The sequence below is a fragment of the Rana temporaria genome, chromosome 2 (genome assembly GCF_905171775.1).
Source record: "Rana temporaria chromosome 2, aRanTem1.1, whole genome shotgun sequence".
Classification (NCBI taxonomy): domain Eukaryota; kingdom Metazoa; phylum Chordata; class Amphibia; order Anura; family Ranidae; genus Rana; species Rana temporaria.
In genome coordinates this window covers 533,070,624-533,089,556 of record NC_053490.1, presented here as the reverse complement: position 1 = coordinate 533,089,556, position 18,933 = coordinate 533,070,624, and the positions used below count along the sequence as shown (strand labels likewise).

General features: G+C 48.3%; 1 protein-coding gene across 1 annotated transcript in view; it reads right to left on the bottom strand.

Moving 5' to 3' along the window:
* The window catches only part of USF3 (upstream transcription factor family member 3), a 37,351-nt gene that overhangs the window by 14,068 nt on the left and 4,350 nt on the right, over window positions 1–18,933 (bottom strand). The window contains exons 2-6 of the mRNA XM_040339153.1: window positions 16,758–16,874; window positions 14,374–14,443; window positions 7,358–7,386; window positions 4,176–4,258; window positions 2,179–2,275 (exon numbers count right to left, since the gene is read on the bottom strand). Coding sequence (XP_040195087.1) covers window positions 2,179–2,275; window positions 4,176–4,258; window positions 7,358–7,386; window positions 14,374–14,420 — 256 coding nt within the window. The 5' untranslated portion in view covers window positions 14,421–14,443; window positions 16,758–16,874. The remainder of the gene's footprint in view (window positions 1–2,178; window positions 2,276–4,175; window positions 4,259–7,357; window positions 7,387–14,373; window positions 14,444–16,757; window positions 16,875–18,933) is intronic.

Here is an 18,933-nt window from a genome sequence, read left to right as displayed (position 1 = left end):
CTTGCAGCTGTAATTGCAGAGAAAGGAGGTTCTACAAAGTATTGACTCCGGGGGGCGCCATACAAATGTACCCCCCACACTTTTCACATATTTATTTGTAAAAAAATTTGAAAACCATTTATCATTTTTCTTCCACTTCACAATTATGTGCCACTTTGTGTTGGTCTCTCACATAAAATCCCAATAAAATACATTTACGTTTTTGGTTGTAACCTGAGAACATGTGGGGAATTTGCAGCACCAACCGTTTGTGCAGCGCTTTACAACATGAGGGCAGACAGAACACTCACAATACAATACAGATATTTTGTAACAATAAAGCAGTTGTAAAATGTTCAGATAGAGCTGCATATTAAAGCTAAATCAAATAAACTTTGTAATTTCCCTTGCCCTTGCTAGGAGGGTGACACCACTTCTTTCTACTGGAGTTACTGAATAGAGTGGTGTCACCTACCAGTCCATTGCCTTGGACAAAGAAGCAGCAGCAAAACTCAAATCACAAATTGTCACATGACTGCAAAAAAAAAAAAAAGGAATCAGAAGAGCTTGTTTTTAACTATTATAACCAAGCTTTATCTAACAATAAAATGATTGTGAGCGTTTTTCTTTATAGAACGTCACACATACTTTAACCGTCCAACGTTTATTGCGCAAACCAATCAATAAACGCTTATTGCGATTTCTTTTACCAAAAATAGGTAGAAGAATACGTATCGGCCTAAACTGAGGGAAAAAATGTTTTTATATATCTTTTTTGGGGATATTTATTATAGCAAAAAGTAAAAAATATTGCATTTTTTTCAGAATTGTCGCTCTATTTTTGTTTATAGCGCAAAAAATAAAAACCGCAGAGGTGATCAAATACCACCAAAAGAAAGCTCTATTTGTGGGGAAAAAAGGACGCCAATTTTGTTTGGGAGCCATGTCGCACGACTGCGCAATTGTCTGTTAAAGCGACGCAGTGCTGAATCGCAAAAACTGGTCAGGTCCTTTAACTGCCTAAAGGTCCAGGTCTTAAGTGGTTAAAGCGGAGTTCCACCCAAAAATGGAACTTCCGCTTTTTGGAACCCCCTCCCCCCTGCGGTGTCACATTTGGCACCTTTCAGGGGGGAGCAGATACCTGTGTAATACAGGTATTTGCTCCCACTTCCGGCATAGATAGCCGCATTATCTGCGGGCATCTACGCCACGTCCCCCCCCCCCATGTCTTCTGGGAGGAACACAGGTCCCAGAAGACAGCAGGGACCACTCAGATTGCGCAGCTCGATTCTTGCATGCGCAGTAGGGAACCAGGAAGTGAAGACGAAAGGCTTCACTTCCCGATACCGTTGCCGAAGATGGCGGCGGCAGCATCCGGGAGCTGAGGGATAGAACGACTTCTGGTGCCGACATCGCTGGTGCCCTGGACAGGTAAATGTATTTTCCGGCATATAAGACGACTTTCTGGATGGAAAAAAATGCATCCAAAGTCGGGGGTCGTCTTATACGCCGGGTACGGTCTCCGTGCTGCGAGAGTGTCAATGAGTCAATGACTTAAAAGACGCTCCTTCTCCTCAGAGTGTTCTGTGATAGGCGGAACACAAAATTTTCCCAGCAGCGCCTCTGTTCTGTGATCCTCCTATCACAGATGCCTTCTCATCCTCGGACGAGATGAGAAGACGTCCGTGATAGGCGGAACACAGAACAGAGGCGCTGCTGGGAAATTTTGGGTTCCGCCTATCACAGGACAGTCTGAGGAGAAGGCGCATCTTTTAAATCACTGACGCTCGCAGCACGGAGACTGTCACCGCACCGCCTATTCAGAAAAAAAGTGAGAGAGGGGGCAAGTGATGGCACAGAGAGGGGGCAAGTAATGTAATGACACAGTGAGGAATGTAATGTAATGGCACAGTGAGATTTGAAAAAGCCTGTTTCTGTCAGCGGTTCTGGCTCCCCCTCAGCTTCCAGAAAGACTAGTAAGAAGGGGGTAGTCTTATACGGCGAGTATATCCCAAAACCAACATTTTTCCTGGAAAATTACGGGGTCGTCTTATACGCCGGAAAATACGGTATTTGTAGCTGCTGACTTTAAAAAATAAATAAAAATCTGCGGAACTCTGCTTTAAGAAGCCAGCAACATGCATCCTTGCAAAATAAAAATAAAAATAATAGACTTGGCGCCTGCCTGCAAGGCCTCACCTTGTTCCTGGTCGCCTGCATTGAGCAAGAGTTCGTCATTCTGGCGCTTGAGCTCATTGATGTACTTGTGGGCCTGATCCAGGATCATGTTCTTACTCTGAAGAGAAAAATAGAAGAATGAGAAGATAGATGTAAAAACAACATTTTCCTAAATGAACTAAAATAAAGTGCTGGCTTTTGTGCAAAAGTGAGGCGTAGCCCATTCCCTAAATATTACTTTGCACAAGAAAATAAACTGCCCATGGGACTTTTAACCACTTAACCCCCCGGACCATATTGCTGGTCAAAGACCAGAGCACTTTTTGCGATTCGGCACGGCGTCCCTTTAACTGACGATTGCGCGGTCGTGCGACGTGGCTCCCAAACAAAATTGGCGTCCTTTTTTCCCCACAAATAGAGCTTTCTTTTGGTGGTATTTGATCACCTCTGCGGTTTTTAGTTTTTGCGCTATAAACAAAAATAGAGCGACAATTTTGAAAAAAATAAATGAATATTTTTACTTTTTGCTATAATAAATATCCCCAAAAACATATATAAAAAAAAAATTTCCCTCAGTTTAGGCCGATACGTATTCTTCTACATATTTTTCGTAAAAAAACAACAACGCAATAAGCGTTTATTGATTGGTTTGCGCAAAAGTTATAGCGTTCACAAAATAGGGGGTATTTTTATGGCATTTTTGTTATTTTTTTACTAGTAATGGCGGCGATCAGCAATGTTTTTTCGGTACTGCGACATTATGGCGGACACTTCGGACACTTTTGACACATTTTTGGGACCATTGGCATTTTTATAGCGATCAGTGCGATAAAAATGCATTGATTACTATAAAAATGAAACTGGCAATGAAGGGGTTAACATTAGGGGGCGGGGAAGGGGTTAAGTATGTTCCCTGGGTGTGTTCTAACTGTAGGGGGTGGGACTCACTAGGGGAAATGACTGATCGCTGTTCATACATTGTATGAACAGAGGATAAGCATTTCTCCCTGACAGGACCGGGAGCTGTGTGTTTACACACACAGCTCCCGATCCCTGCTCTGTAACGAGCGATCGCGTGTGCCCGGCGGCAATTGCGCCCGCCTGGTACGCGCACGGGAGTCGGGGGCGAGCGTGCGGCGTGCGCGCCCCTAGTGGCCTGCGCGAGAGCCGACGTAGAGCTACGGGCTCTCACGCAGGGGAAATAGAGCGACAATTTTGAAAAAAAAATGCAATATTTTTTACTTTTTGCTATAATAAATATTCCCAAAGAAAAGATATAAAAAAAAAACGTTTTTTCCTCAGTTTAGTCCAATACATAATCTTCTACCTATTTTTGGAAAAAAAAAAAAATCGCAATAAGCGTTTATCGATTGGTTTGCCCAAAATTTATAGCGTTTACAAAATAGGGCATAGTTTTATGGCATTTTTATTAATAATTTTTTTTTTACTACTAATGGCGGCGATCAGCGATTTTTTTCGTGACTGCGACATTATGGCGGACACATCAGACACTTTTGGGACAGATCAGACACTTTTGGGACCATCCTCACAGCGAAAGGTGCTATATAAATGCACGGATTACTGTGAAAATGGCAATTGCAGTTTAGGAGTTAACCACTAGGGGGCGCTGTAGGGGTTAAGCGTGACCTCATATGTGTTTGTAACTGTAGGGGGGCGGGGCTGGACGTGTGACGTCAGTGATCGTCTTTCCTTATATCAGGGAACAGACGATCACTGACATTGCCACAGTGAAGAACGGGGAAGGTGTGTTTACACTCACCTCTCCCCGTTCTTCAGCTCCTGTGACCGATCGCGGGGCAGCGGCGGCGATCGGGTCCGCGAGCGTGGTCACAGCTGGGCTCTTAAAAGAGGACGTACAGGTACGTGCTTGTGCCCAGCCGTGCCATTCTGCCGACGTATATTGGCGTGAAGGGGTCCTTAAGTGGTTAAGGTTCAAACCTCGTAGAGGGCACACACTCACCATGACAAGCAAGGACCGGCTCGGACAGAAAACGTACCTGTTTTAGTGCTGGAGAACATGGGATTAGATCCCCGATCCGGTTGATTCCTGAGTTGATCTTCTTCTTCCTATGTCTCTCCACTGACGATATATATGAGAAAAGAGTTTGAAGAAAAAGAACCATTAAAAGTGGAAGCAATACAGGCCTTTCGATTACAAATTTTTTTACACGACCGGATGGTCTCCCCTCTCCAACTAGACCCCAAGTCTTGCCTGCTTGGTCTTCTTCTCAAGTTTTAAACCATATTTCTTCACGAGATCGTTTTAAGCGCTAGAAAACTTATTGCATGCAGCACCACCACCCCCCACCACCCCCCACCCTACGTTCCAAGAGAGGTTAATGCGACTCTTCCCTATAAAAAGTTGGTTTACCTCCATAGGAGATGTCCTATTTAATACAATAAAATATGGGTCTGAGGTCCAGAGCGCTCAAGGATGTCTGTACATTGCTGCATTCATCTTTCCCTCGATCCTGACTAGTCTCCCAGTTCCTGCCGCTGAAAAACATCCCCACAGCATGATGCTGCCACCACCATGCTTCACTGTAGGGATAGTGTTGGCCAGGTGATGAACAGTACCTGGTTTTCTCCAGACATCATGCTTGCCATTCAGGCCAAAGAGCAGTGGCGACCAATGCATTGCAGGTACTGCCCCCAACACCTCCGCCGCCCTCCCTATCAATGTGCCTGGACCATTTTAGGATGCCAGACACAAGTTATACCTATGGTGGGGTGGGCAGGAGGAGTTTTTTTTTTTTTTAAGCACCTGATTAGAGCCAGAGGCGGGGGGGGGGGGGGGGGAGTTAACTCAGCCTTTCTGAACACAGAGGAACCCTTGAAATGGTTCTCAGGTCACGGGGGAACCCCTGCTTAAAATTTGAAATCTACAGCTCATGTCACATTAGTGTGATGGTCAGTGGGAAGAATGGTCCTTACACTTGTGGTCATTGGGAAGAATTACCTTCTTGTAGATAGCTAAAAAGATCAGGGGTGTCAGTGGGAACTTATCTGAGAGGTGGAAATTGCCCAAAGCTGAAGGAACCCCTAGCAACCTCTGGAGGAACCCTAGGGTTCCACAGAACCCTGGTTGAGAATCACTGGGTTAATGGATGACAGTGCAGTGAGTCGCAAGGCTGCCCATGGTGCAGAGTATGGGGGAGTGCATCAGAGTGCCCACCACAGTGGGCAAGGCTGGTTGTTTTCCCGCTCCCCCTAGAAGAAAAGCCCACCAGCCGCCACGGCCAAAGAGTTCAATCTTTGCTTCACCAGACCAGAGAATTTTGTTTCTCATGGTCCGAGAGTCCTTCAGGTGCCTTTTGGCAAACCCCAGGTGGGTTGTCATGTGCATTTTACTGAGGAGTGACTTCCGTCTGGCCCCTCCCCCATACAGGCCTGATTGGTGGAGAGCTGCAGAGATGGTTTTTCTTCTGGAATGTTCTTTCTTAACAGAGAAACACTGGAGCTCTGTCAGAGTGACTATCAGGTTCTTGGTCACTTCCCTGACCAAGTCCCTTCTCCCCCTGATTGCTCAGTTTGGCCGGGTGGCCCGCTCTAGGAAGAGTCCTGGTTGTTCCAAACTTCTTCCATTCATGGATGATGGAGGCCACTGTGCAACGACGGGGCACTATTCCTCCCACTGACGGGGCACTGTTCCTCCCATTGACACCAGTGACGGGGCACTATTCCTCCCACTGACACCAGTGACGGGGCACTATTCCTCCCACTGACACCAGTGACGGGGCATTAATCCTCCCACTGATACCAGTGATGGGGTACTATTCCTCCCACTGACGGGGCACTATTCCTCCCACCGACACCAGTGACGGGGCACTATTCCTCCCAGTGACGGGGCACTATTCCTCCCAGTGACACCAGTGAAGGGGCATTATTCCTCTCACTGACGGGGCACTATTCCTCCCACTGACACCAGTGACGGGGCACTATTCCTCCCAGTGACGGGACACTATTCCTCCCACTGACGGGGCACTATTCCTCCCACTGACGGGGCACTATTCCTCCCACTGACGGGGCACTATTCCTCCCACTGACGGGGCACTATTCCTCCCACTGACGGGGCACTATTCCTCCCACTGACGGGGCACTACTTCTCCCACTGACGGGGCACTATTCCTCCCACCGATACCAATGATGGGGCACTATTCCTCCCACTGGCAGGGCACTATTCCTCCCACTGACACCAGTGACGGGGCACTATTCCTCCCACTGATACCAATGATGGGGCACTATTCCTCCCACTGACGGGGCACCATTCCTCCCACTGACGGGGCACCATTCCTCTGACTGATACCAATGATGGGGCACTATTCCTCCCACTGATACCAATGACGGGGCACTGTGTTATTTCTGTAACCATTGCTAAACTGGGGTCCAACACTGTTTCTACCTATATGGACCAGTTATACAATTGATGACACGTGTCTTCAATATCCGTTGCATCTTGAGTTCTTACCTATGCTGTTGCTCACTCCTATAGGACGTTCATAATAATGTATGCCTAAGCTCCTGAAGAAGCGTATAATCAAGCCTGCAACATGTAGAGCCGATATACTGCACACCAAGCCTGACAGAACACTTAATTGGTGCCTCCACAAAAGGACATCAACAAGAACTTCCAGGGCTATACTTCTTGGTGTATGGGTTGCGCGGTGTATTAGCCCATAGGCAATTTCAAACTTTGCAATGTTATTTTAACTAGCGTCTGTCTGGTTGTTCTTTTTTAATCCATTTGTAATAAACAATATTTTTATCTTTAAATTGTGTGCATCTCAATGCCCTATAAAGTCCAGTACCAATTTTACCAAAATTATCTCTAGTTAATGGGACGACGTGGCACATATATAAATCAGCATGGTATCCACGGAACCATTTTGTAGCAATACCTCAAAATCATTTTATTTCAATGATGGGGCACAATTATTAAAAAAATATTTTGGGTACAGTGTCACATGACACATGGTAATAGGTGGAATCTTTGCATCCTACTGGCTCATTGGGGGGGGGGGGTCAACATAATTTACACTAAAACAGCCGCTACTCGTCATTCCATGAGGATCTGTAGAACCGCAATATATATCATACATTTATCCCAGATCTATACAGCATTTTTGGTTAGGACACCAAAGATTCAAAGAACAAAAAGCATTCTGAAGATTACACTCACCTTCATTGTGGCTCTCCCGGTTTTTCTTCCTATGGTAACAAAACACAGAAAATACATGATCAGTAATGGACCAAAATGGTATAATAATAAATATCACAAAAAAAATGAAAAAAAAGCTAAACTAATAATTTTGTAATTGGGTAACTTATGCCTAGAAGTCTCTCTGTTAAAGCCGAAACATTTTTTTTCCCTTAAAGTGGTTGTAAACCCACTTTTTTGACTTTTACCTACAGGTAAGCCTATAATAAGACTTACCTGTAGGTATCAAGAATATCTCCTAAACCTGTACGGTTTAGGAGATATTCCCCTCGCAATGCACCGCTGATTGCAGCGGCGCATGCGCAGGGGGGAATCCACGGCGAAAGGACCGGCGGCAGCCGCCGGACCTTGCCGAATTTAAATCTCCCTCGAGCATGCTCGGGAGTGACGTCATCGCCGCTCCAGCCAATCACAGCGCTGGAGCAGCGATACCCGGAAGACACGCCAGGCAAGAGGACATCTCGCTCGGCGTGGACCAGGTAAGTTCTACACACCTCGTTCTGAGGTAAGTATTTCATAATCAGCCAGTATGCGGTGCATACTAGCTGATTATGCCTTTTGCCTTACAGGTTTGAAAAAAAAAAAAAAAAAAAAAAGTTTATGCGGTTTACAACCGCTTTAATCCTCTGCATTAACCACTTGCCTACGGGCACTTTTGCCCCCTTCCTGCCCAGGCCAATTTTCAGCGCCGTCACACTTTGAATTTTTTCACACAAATACAGCTTTCTTTTGGTGGTATTTAATCACCACTGGGGTTTTTTTTTTTTTTGGAAAAAAAAAAGAAAAAGAAAAAAAAAAAAGACCAAAGGTTTTGAAAAAAAAATAAAATAAAAGTTTTCTTGGTTTCTATTATAAAATTTTGCAAAAACAGGTAATGTTTTTCCTTTCACTAATGTGCGCTTATGAGGCAGCACTGATGGGCACCAATAGGCAGCACTGAGGTGGCTTTGATACGCAGCACTGAGGAGGAGGCACTGGCTGGCAGCACTGGTGGGCACCAATTGGTGGGCACTGTTGGGGCTGCACTGACAGATGTTCCCTTTCACACTTGCTGGTTATCGCCTCTCCTCACGCTGTGACCGCGTGAGGAAATTAAACGCAGATAAAACCTTCACTTCCCGATTCCCTTACTGAAGATGGCGGCGCCTCCACCCGAGAGACAGATCGGCTTCGGGTGCCGACATCGCGGGCACCCAGCACAGGTAAGGGTCCATACATAAAAAGTCAGTAGCTGCAGTATTTTTTTTTTTCCAGGCAGAACTCCGCTTTAATGCATTAAAGTGGAGATCCACCATAAAGTGAAACTCCTGCTGATCGGAACCCTCCCCCCCCCTCCGGTGTCACATTTGACACCTTTCAGGGGGGTGCAGATACCTGTCTAAAGACAGGTATTTGCACCCACTTCCGGCCACAGTCTTCCGACGTCACCTCCCGTCCCCCCGTTGTGTTCTGGGAACACTCGGCTCCCAGAGCACAGCGGGAGCCAGTCAGCAGGCGTAGCGCGACTCGTGCCGTAGAGAACTGGAGCACTTCACTTCCTGGTTCCCTCGCCGAGGATGACGGGGGGGCAGCAGAGTGACGAGCGATCGCTCGTCCTCTGCTGCAGACGGCGCGGGACTCCAGGACAGGTAAGTGTCCTAATATTAAAAGTCAGCAGCTGCAGTATTTGTATCTGCTGAATAAAAAACCTGTGTGCAGTAGCCCCCTTATACTTACCCGAGTCCCATCTCTCTCCAGTGATGTCCACGAGTTCCTCGGCCGCCTGGGACTCTCCTCCTTATTGGCTGAAACACAGCAGCGGCGCTAAATTTCTCCCGATGCTGTCAAAGTCAGTTAGCCAATCAGGAGAGAGGGGGCGGGGGCCGAACCTGGGGCTATGCGTCTGTATGAACACAGGGAGCTGCCATTCAGCTTGGGTGCCCCCATAGCATGCTGCTTGCCGTGGGGGGGCACTCGACAGGAGGGAGGGGCCAAAAGAGCCTAAAAGGGACCCGAGAAGAGGAGGATCTGAGCTGCTCTGTACAAAACCCATTACACAGAGCAGGCAAGTACAACATGCTTGTTATTTTTAGAGAAAAAATAAAAATAAACACGAGACTTTAGTAATGATATTACAGCAACTCAAAATACTGCAAACTCATTTGAATGGGGTCACATAAAAACTCTGCCATGGAGGAAGGGGAGGTGCTTTAGCAAACTATTCCAGGGGAGGGGGGGGGGGGGGCGTTTATATTTTATAAAACCACAGCAAGTCATCAATCAAGGTCAGACTTCAGCCTCATCACTTCGATCTCAAAAGCTTAATATAAAAACTAGGGTTGTCCCGATACCACTTTTTTAGGACTGAGTACAAGTACCGATACTTTTTTTTAAATGTGTCCCCAAATGCAGCCATGTCCCCCCACATATATCCAGCCATGTCCCCCCACATATATCCAGCCATGTCCCCCCACATATATCCAGCCATGTCCCCCCACATATATCCAGCCATGTCCCCCCACATATATCCAGCCATGTCCCCCCACATATATCCAGCCATGTCCCCCCACATATATCCCAGCCATGTTCCCCACATATATACAAGCCATGTTCCCCACATATATCCAGCCATGTCCCCCCACATATATCCAGCCATGTCCCCCCACATATATCCAGCCATGTCCCCCCACATATATCCAGCCATGTCCCCCCACATATATCCAGCCATATCTCCCCACATATATCCAGCCATGTCCCCCCACATATATCCAGCCATGTCCCCCCACATATATCCAGCCATGTCCCCCCACATATATCCAGCCATGTCCCCCCACATATATCCAGCCATGTCCCCCCACATATATCCAGCCATGTCCCCCCACATATCCAGCCATGTCCCCCATACCTAGATGATGCCGCCGCCGCCGCGTTAATCAGCATGCGGGGAACATTACAGCTTTCGTTTGAATAGCTGTGTTCCCAGCCGCGCATAGACACTCCCCCTTGCTCGGGATTGGACAGATCACCCGTCCAATCCCGAGCAAGGGGGAGTGTCTATACGCGGTGCGGCGGGGAACACAGCTATTCAAACGAAAGCTGTAATGTCCCCGCACGCAGATTAACGCGGCGGCTTTGCGGTATGCAGCGGCGGCGGGGGGGGGGGGGACAAGTATTCGGCCAGGCATCGGGGGTGTGATGGACTTTTTACCTATATGCTTCAGGTTAATCCTCCCTGCTTGTTTAAGGCTGTTAATTGTAGTTACTCTTCTGCAGCTAGCCCTGTTTCAAATGTTAATTGTTTTAGCCCTGTGTTTACTGGTTACTGTGATTAGATAAGTGGCTTGTGTTAATTATGCTGATCGCTTCATTGTGATAATTATCTCTCTATATGCGGTGCCGACTCGGCTAGCTACTGAGTAGTTCAAAGAAATATCTTTATTTCAAAGGAGCTGTATTGAAGACCCCCCACTGTGTGAGGGGGGGCGGAGATTTGTCATTGTAACAGTTGTAACCACATATAAGCTCTGGTTTCTTACCATTAAAACTCTGTGTTGTTCAAGCAGTAAGCTGGTCTCATGTGTGGCTTTCTGGGCGATTCCAGGGATATCCCTCCTCGTGGAATATTGGGGTGATTTTCGTTACGGGAAGAAGGGAACGTTGACGGGGATATCATACCGATACCGTCACAAATTGGTTGGCAGCAGCGGGATCTTCCCTTCTACTCTCCTTCACACCCGGATTCCAAGCAGACACTGGAAGAACTACTGGAAGAACTACTGGAAGGATTGCTAGCAACAAAACCAAGCGGGTCATCATAGCGGAATCAATGGAGATAGACCAGGAGGACGGGATTGCAGCAACGCCAGCAGTACAAGAGATGGATACACCAGTGATTCAGGAGGAGGAATCGCCAGCCAACAAGCTAATGAGAGAGAAGCTAGCGTGGTTCGGCCCGAACCCAACGACAGATGTGGTGCTGAAAGTGATGGACCTGTTAGCGGAGGAGGCTAAACAAATAAGGGACGCAGAACTACAGAAGGCTAAACAAATAAGGGACGCAGAACTACAGTTAAAACTGGCAGCAGTCCAACAAGCAGCCGCACCTTCTCCGAACAGTGAGTACAGCACAGCAGACGCAAGGAAGATTCCGTTTAGCGCTTTTAAAGCTTTTGATGAAAAGGACTGTGAAATTGATAACTACCTGGCGGATTTTGAGCGACAATGTAACCTGCACCGAATAGCTAGAAGAGAGTGGGTTGCAATATTGTCAGGCAAACTGTCAGGCAAAGCTTCTGATGCTTTCCGGACCGTGCCAGATCAGGATATCCATAGCTACGCCCGGGTTAAAGAAGTGCTCCTGGCTCGCTATGCAGTAACCCCAGAGTCCCACCGACAGAAGTTCAGGGACTCACGCAAAACCACGAAAGACTCTTACGCAGAATGGGCATGCCAGCTGTCCCTGTCGGCCTCTAACTGGGTTAACAGCAGCCAGGCCACCACCGCAGAGGACATTTTGCAACTAATGCTCCTGGAGCAATTTTACAATCACATCCAGACGGACGTCAAGGATTGGGTGAGAGATCGCAGGCCCATGACTCTACCAGAGGCCGCGAAGTTGGCGGATGAATATGCGGATACTCGCAAGACAAACCAGGTCACACCACGGGTACAACCCCCACAACCAACGGCGCCCTCACACCCACCAGCCGCTAGATACCAACCGCCTAACAGACCGATGACATATAGCCCTCGCTACCCACGCCAGGAGGACAACGAACAACGCTGCTTCCGGTGCAAACAGTTGGGTCACTTCAAGCAGAATTGCCCCATGAATGACAACACCAGGTCAAATTGGTCTCAACCTGGGTACCGCCCACCAGCAGCAGCCCATTGTGTAGACTCGGCTTGGGATCCCCAGGAGCTGGGTCAGGAAGAACCATTGGGCACCCCTTACGAAGCCCTCATGGTACAATCTGTTATTACGGACAACAGGGAACACCATTGTCAGCTGGTCATGGGCGACAGCCATGAGCCGGAGGGGCCTTGGAGGGAGCTGGGCAGAAAGAGGCACCGCCAGCTAACCTCCAAGAAGAAGAGGTCCTGGAAGTCATATAACCAGCGGACCTGGGAGGAGAAGAAGCGACTGGAGGAGAGGGAGTCACAGCGGGCATCCCAGATGCGGGCCGAGATGTTCGCCAAGGGCCCACCGTTGGCCCCTTACACCCCCACCCAGTTCCTGATGATGAAGGACCACGTGGAGAGCCTGCAGGACATGAGCAAGCAGGATCTGATCCGTGAGTACATGGAGCTGGAGGAGTGCATAAGCCGCATGGAGGAGGAGAACAACCACCTGAGGTCACAGCGGGCTGACCCCCCCAGGCTCCATGAACTGGAGATGGAGCTGGAGAAGCTCAAAGAGGAGAACCGGCGGCTGCGGAGGGAGCAGGGGGTGGCTGACCTTATGGGGCTCTGAGTCCCCTCTCCCCCCCCCCCCTGGACTCTGAGCACCAGTGCTACAGCACTTCAACAAATATAACTTTTTCTTTTTATGAATCTCCTGTGATTGTCACTTCAGAGCCATAACCTGCCCCTCCCATAGCGGGACACCTAGATGGCGGCGCACAGACCCATTCGCCATCTTCACACTGACTTCTGGTGACTCTGCAGATCGCACAAAGACTTGGGGACTGACCGGCGTGTGATCTGACGACCCGGTGGCATACCTGAGTCGGGAGCAGTTGTCAAGGGAGGTCAGTCATGCCAAACGGAGTTAACCTCGGACTAAAAGCTCTGAACCCGTCAACCCTACTGGACCAGGGAAGGTCCAACCGGGTTTGCCGGAGCAGGGAGAAGAAGGGGGGCCATTGTGATGGACTTTTTACCTATATGCTTCAGGTTAATCCTCCCTGCTTGTTTAAGGCTGTTAATTGTAGTTACTCTTCTGCAGCTAGCCCTGTTTCAAATGTTAATTGTTTTAGCCCTGTGTTTACTGGTTACTGTGATTAGATAAGTGGCTTGTGTTAATTATGCTGATCGCTTCATTGTGATAATTATCTCTCTATATGCGGTGCCGACTCGGCTAGCTACTGAGTAGTTCAAAGAAATATCTTTATTTCAAAGGAGCTGTATTGAAGACCCCCCACTGTGTGAGGGGGGGCGGAGATTTGTCATTGTAACAGTTGTAACCACATATAAGCTCTGGTTTCTTACCATTAAAACTCTGTGTTGTTCAAGCAGTAAGCTGGTCTCATGTGTGGCTTTCTGGGCGATTCCAGGGATATCCCTCCTCGTGGAATATTGGGGTGATTTTCGTTATGGGAAGAAGGGAACGTTGACGGGGATATCATACCGATACCGTCACAGGGGGCATTTGCGGGAGTACAAGTACAGCCATGTCCCCCCACATATATCCAGCCATGTCCCCCACATATATCCAGCCATGTCCCCCCACATATATCCAGCCATGTCCCCCCACATATATCCAGCCATGTCCCCCCACATATATCCAGCCATGTCCCCCCACATATTGCAGCCATGTCCCCCCACATATTGCAGCCATGTCCCCCCACATATTGCAGCCATGTCCCCCATAGCTAGATGATGCCGCCGCTGCCGCGTTAATCTGCGTGTGGGGAACATTACAGCTTTCGTTTGAATAGCTGTGTTCCCAGCCGCGCCGTGTATAGACACTCCCCCTTGCTCGGGATTGGACAGATCACCCGTCCAATCCCGAGCAAGGGGGAGTGTCTATACGCGGTGCGGTGGGGAACACAGCTATTCAAACGAAAGCTGTAATGTTCCCCGCACGCAGATTAACGCGGCGGCTTTGCGGTATGCAGCGGCGGCGGGGGGGGGGGACAAGTATTCGGCCAGGCATCGGGGGCATTTGCGGGAGTACAAGTACTCCCGCAAATACTCGGTATCAGTCCCGATACCGATACTGGCATCGGGACAACCCTAATAAAAACTTTTCACATTGGGCAAAACTCCATTCTTACCTATGCTTGGATTTATTAGGGTTTGCACTCTGAGTCATCTCCGGCATGCTTGAATCCAGGAGGATGTTCTCTGTAGAAACAAGGAAATACAGAAATGTCATTCAATCACACACTACTAAACATTTTTATAGCTCTGACATATACCGCAGCGCTGTACAGAGAACAGTGAGCAAGTCAAACCAGTCTCTTCACCAGAGGAGCTTACACTCTAATGTCCCCCCCCCACAGTCGCACACTATTATTATAGATTCATATAGCTCCGACATGCACCCACCTGCCACTAGGTACACCTGTTCAATTGCTTGGTAACAAAAAATTGCTCATCAGCCAATCACACGGCAGCAACTCAATGCATTTAGTCATCGGGACGTGGTGAAGACGACTTGCTGAAGTTCAAACCGAGCATCAGAATGGGGAAGAATGGGGATCTCGGTGACTTTGAACGTGGCATGGTTGTTGGTGGCAGACGGGCTGGTCTGAGTATTTCTGGGATTTACACACACACACACACACACACACACACACACACACACCTCTTGGGTTTACAGAGATGTGGCCACGCGTGCCCGATCACCGCCGGGCACCCGTGATCGCTCGTTACAGAGCGAGAACCGGGAGCTGTGGGTGTAAACACACAGCTCCCGGTCCTGTCAGGGGGAGAAATGACTGATCGTCTGTTCATACAATGTATGAACAGCAATCTGTCGTTTCCCCTAGTCAGTCCCCCCCCCCCCTTCAGTTAGAACACAATGAGGGAACACAATTAACCCCTTCCTTGCCCCCTAGTGTTAACCCAGGGCTCGACAAAATCCGGGCGCCCGGTCACAATTGCAACAAGAAATTGTGACCTGGCGCCTGCCGGTAATTGAGGCCGCGGCTTTGCGGCCCTCAAAGACGCGGCTACAATTGCAGGCCCGCCGCGATCGCGCGGAGGCACAGGTTTCTATGTCTCTGTGCGATCCCCACCTCCCCCGCCGCGCGATTACGGCGGGCCCACGACGGCCGGTAATTGAGGCCGCGAGTTTGCAGCCTTGTGAAGGCCCAAGATTCCCTCTGTAACCTGGCGCCATCCGGTGGTGGCCGTTGGCATTACAAGTAAAACAGCAGTTCTTAAAGTGTTTTTTCACTGTTTTAACTGCCATCTCCTTCTCTCGAATTAGAACCCCCAAACACTATATATTTTTTTTATTCTAACACCCTAGAGAATAAAATGGCGATCGTTGCAATACTTTCTGTCACGCCGTATTTGCGCAGCGGTCTTACAAGCGCACTTTTTCGGGGGGGGGAAAAAAAAATACACCTTTTTTAATAAAAAAAAATAAGACAACAGTAAAGTTATCCCAATTTTTTTATATATATTGTGAAAGATAATGTTACGCCGAGTAAATTGATACCCAAAATGTCACGCTTCAAAATTGCGTCCGCTCGCTATAAAAATGCCAATGGTCCCAAAAAATGTGTCTGATGTGTCCGCCATAAGGTCACAGTGCCGATAAAAATCGTTGATCGCCGCCATTACTAGTAAAAAAAAAAAATATTAATAAAAATGCCATAAAACTATCCCGCTATAACTTTTGCGTAAACCAATCAATAAACGCTTACTGCGATATTTTTTTACGTAAAATATGTAGAAGAATACGTATCGGCCTAAACTAAGGGAAAAAAAAATGTTTATACATTTTTGGGGGATATTTATTATAGCAAAAAGTAAAAAAAATATTCTTTTTTTTTTCAAAATTGTCGCTCTATTTTTGTTTATAGCGCAAAAAATAAAAACCGCAGAGGTGATCAAATACCACCAAAATAAATCTCTATTTGTGGGGAAAAAAGGAAGTCAATTTAGTTCGGGAGCCACGTCGCACAACAATTGTCAGTTAAAGCAACGCAGTGCCGAATCGCAAAAAGGGGGCCGGGTCATTGACCAGCAAAATGGTCCGGGGCTGAGGTGGTTAATAAACAGCTGAGAAAAATCGTAAAGATTTTTTTTTTTTTAAATATTGTTAAAATAAAAGCAAAAAAATGTAGACAGAGATTAAAATGTTTTCATGTAAGGCTGCATTCACACTGTAACGCCGCGTATTTTGCCGCGATTCGTTTAACTTTTTTTTTTTAACAAATCATTTCCATTGCTGTCTATGGCCGAACGCCAATGCCGCCTGAAAAAAAGGGTCCGGGACTTGTTTTCAGGCGGCAGGCTACGGCGTTTCGGCGTGAGATGTGAACCATCTCGTAGACAGCAATGGAAATTCGCCCCTCCGGCGTATCGAGCGTCGGGCGTTTTGTCGCCTAGGTGTGAATGGAGCCTAAATGTAGAACGTAAACTAGCGTTGGTAAGACTGCCTCTGGTGTGGCGTCTTCAGTTGGCCAATGAGTGAAGTACCTACCTTCACACCCTCAAAGTCACTCCTGAAAGTTCTGTAGTCTCACTCTGGCTTCACCACCCCCGTTTCCTCCGGGTTCTCGCGGCACCCAGCACCCGCCATCGGTCACGATATTGCACACTACAAAAGAGGGAAACGTGAAAACACCAACGCACTGAATTACGTGTTAAAGAATTCAGACAATTATGAAAAAATATAGTGGGGGATATACAGGGTGACAGGGGAGTGTATCACCCAGTGATAGTGGGGGATATACAGGGTGACAGGGGAGTGTATCACCCAGTGATAGTGGGGGATATACAGGGTGACAGGGGAGTGTATCACCCAGTGATAGTGGGGGATATACAGGGTGACAGGGGAGTGTATTACCCAGTGATAGTGGGGGATATACAGGGTGACAGGGGAGTGCATCACCCAGTGATAGTGGGGGATATACAGGGTGACAGGGGAGTGTACCAGTGATAGTGGGGGATATACAGGGTGACAGGGGAGTGTATTACCCAGTGATAGTGGGGGATATACAGGGTGACAGGGGAGTGTATTACCCAGTGATAGTGGAGGAGGATATACAGGGTGACAGGGGAGTGTATCACCCAGTGATAGTGGGGGATATACAGGGTGACAGGGGAGTGTATTACCCAGTGATAGTGGGGGATATACAGGGTGACAGGGGAGTGTATCACCCAGTGATAGTGGGGGATATACAGGGTGACAGGGGAGTGTATTACCCAGTGATAGTGGGGGATATACAGGGTGACAGGGGAGTGTATCACCCAGTGATAGTGGGGGATATACAGGGTGACAGGGGAGTGTATTACCCAGTGATAGTGGGGGATATACGGGGTGACAGGGGAGTGTATTACCCAGTGATAGTGGGGGATATACAGGGTGACAGGGGAGTGTATTACCCAGTGATAGTGGGGGATATACAGGGTGACAGGGGAGTGTATTACCCAGTGATAGTGGGGGATATACAGGGTGACAGGGGGGTGTATTACCCAGTGATAGTGAGGGATATACAGGGTGACAGGGGAGTGTATTACCCAGTGATAGTGGGGGATATACAGGGTGACAGGGGAGTGTATCACCCAGTGATAGTGGGGGATATACAGGGTGACAGGGGAGTGTATCACCCAGTGATAGTGGGGGATATACAGGGTGACAGGGGAGTGTATTACCCAGTGATAGTGGGGGATATACAGGGTGACAGGGGAGTGTATCACCCAGTGATAGTGGGGGATATACGGGGCGACAGGAAGTGTATTACCCAGTGATAGTGGGGGATATACAGGGTGACAGGGGAGTGTATTACCCAGTGATAGTGGGGGATATACAGGGTGACAGGGGAGTGTATTACCCAGTGATAGTGGGGGATATACAGGGTGACAGGGGAGTGTATCACCCAGTGATAGTGGGGGATATACAGGGTGACAGGGGAGTGTATCACCCAGTGATAGTGGGGGATATACAGGGTGACAGGGGAGTGTATCACCCAGTGATAGTGGGGGATATACAGGGTGACAGGGGAGTGTATTACCCAGTGATAGTGGGGGATATAGTGTGACAGGGGAGTGTATCACCCAGTGATAGTGGGGGATATACAGGGTGACAGGGGAGTGTATTACCCGGTGATAGTGGGGGATATAGTGTGACAGGGGAGTGTATCACCCAGTGATAGTGGGGGATATACAGGGTGACAGGGGAGTGTATTACCCGGTGATAGTGGGGGATATACGGGGTGACAGGGGAGTGTATTACCCAGTGATAGTGGGGGATATACAGGGTGACAGGGGAGTGTATCACCCAGTGATAGTGGGGGATATACAGGGTGACAGGGGAGTGTATCACCCAGTGATAGTGGGGGATATACAGGGTGACAGGGGAGTGTATCACCCAGTGATAGTGGGGGATATACAGGGTGACAGGGGAGTGTATCACCCAGTGATAGTGGGGGATATACAGGGTGACAGGGGAGTGTATCACCCAGTGATAGTGGGGGATATACGGGGTGACAGGGGAGTGTATCACCCAGTGATAGTGGGGGATATACGGGGTGACAGGGGAGTGTATTACCCAGTGATAGTGGGGGATATACAGGGTGACAGGGGAGTGTATCACCCAGTGATAGTGGGGGATATACAGTGTGACAGGGGAGTGTATCACCCAGTGATAGTGGGGG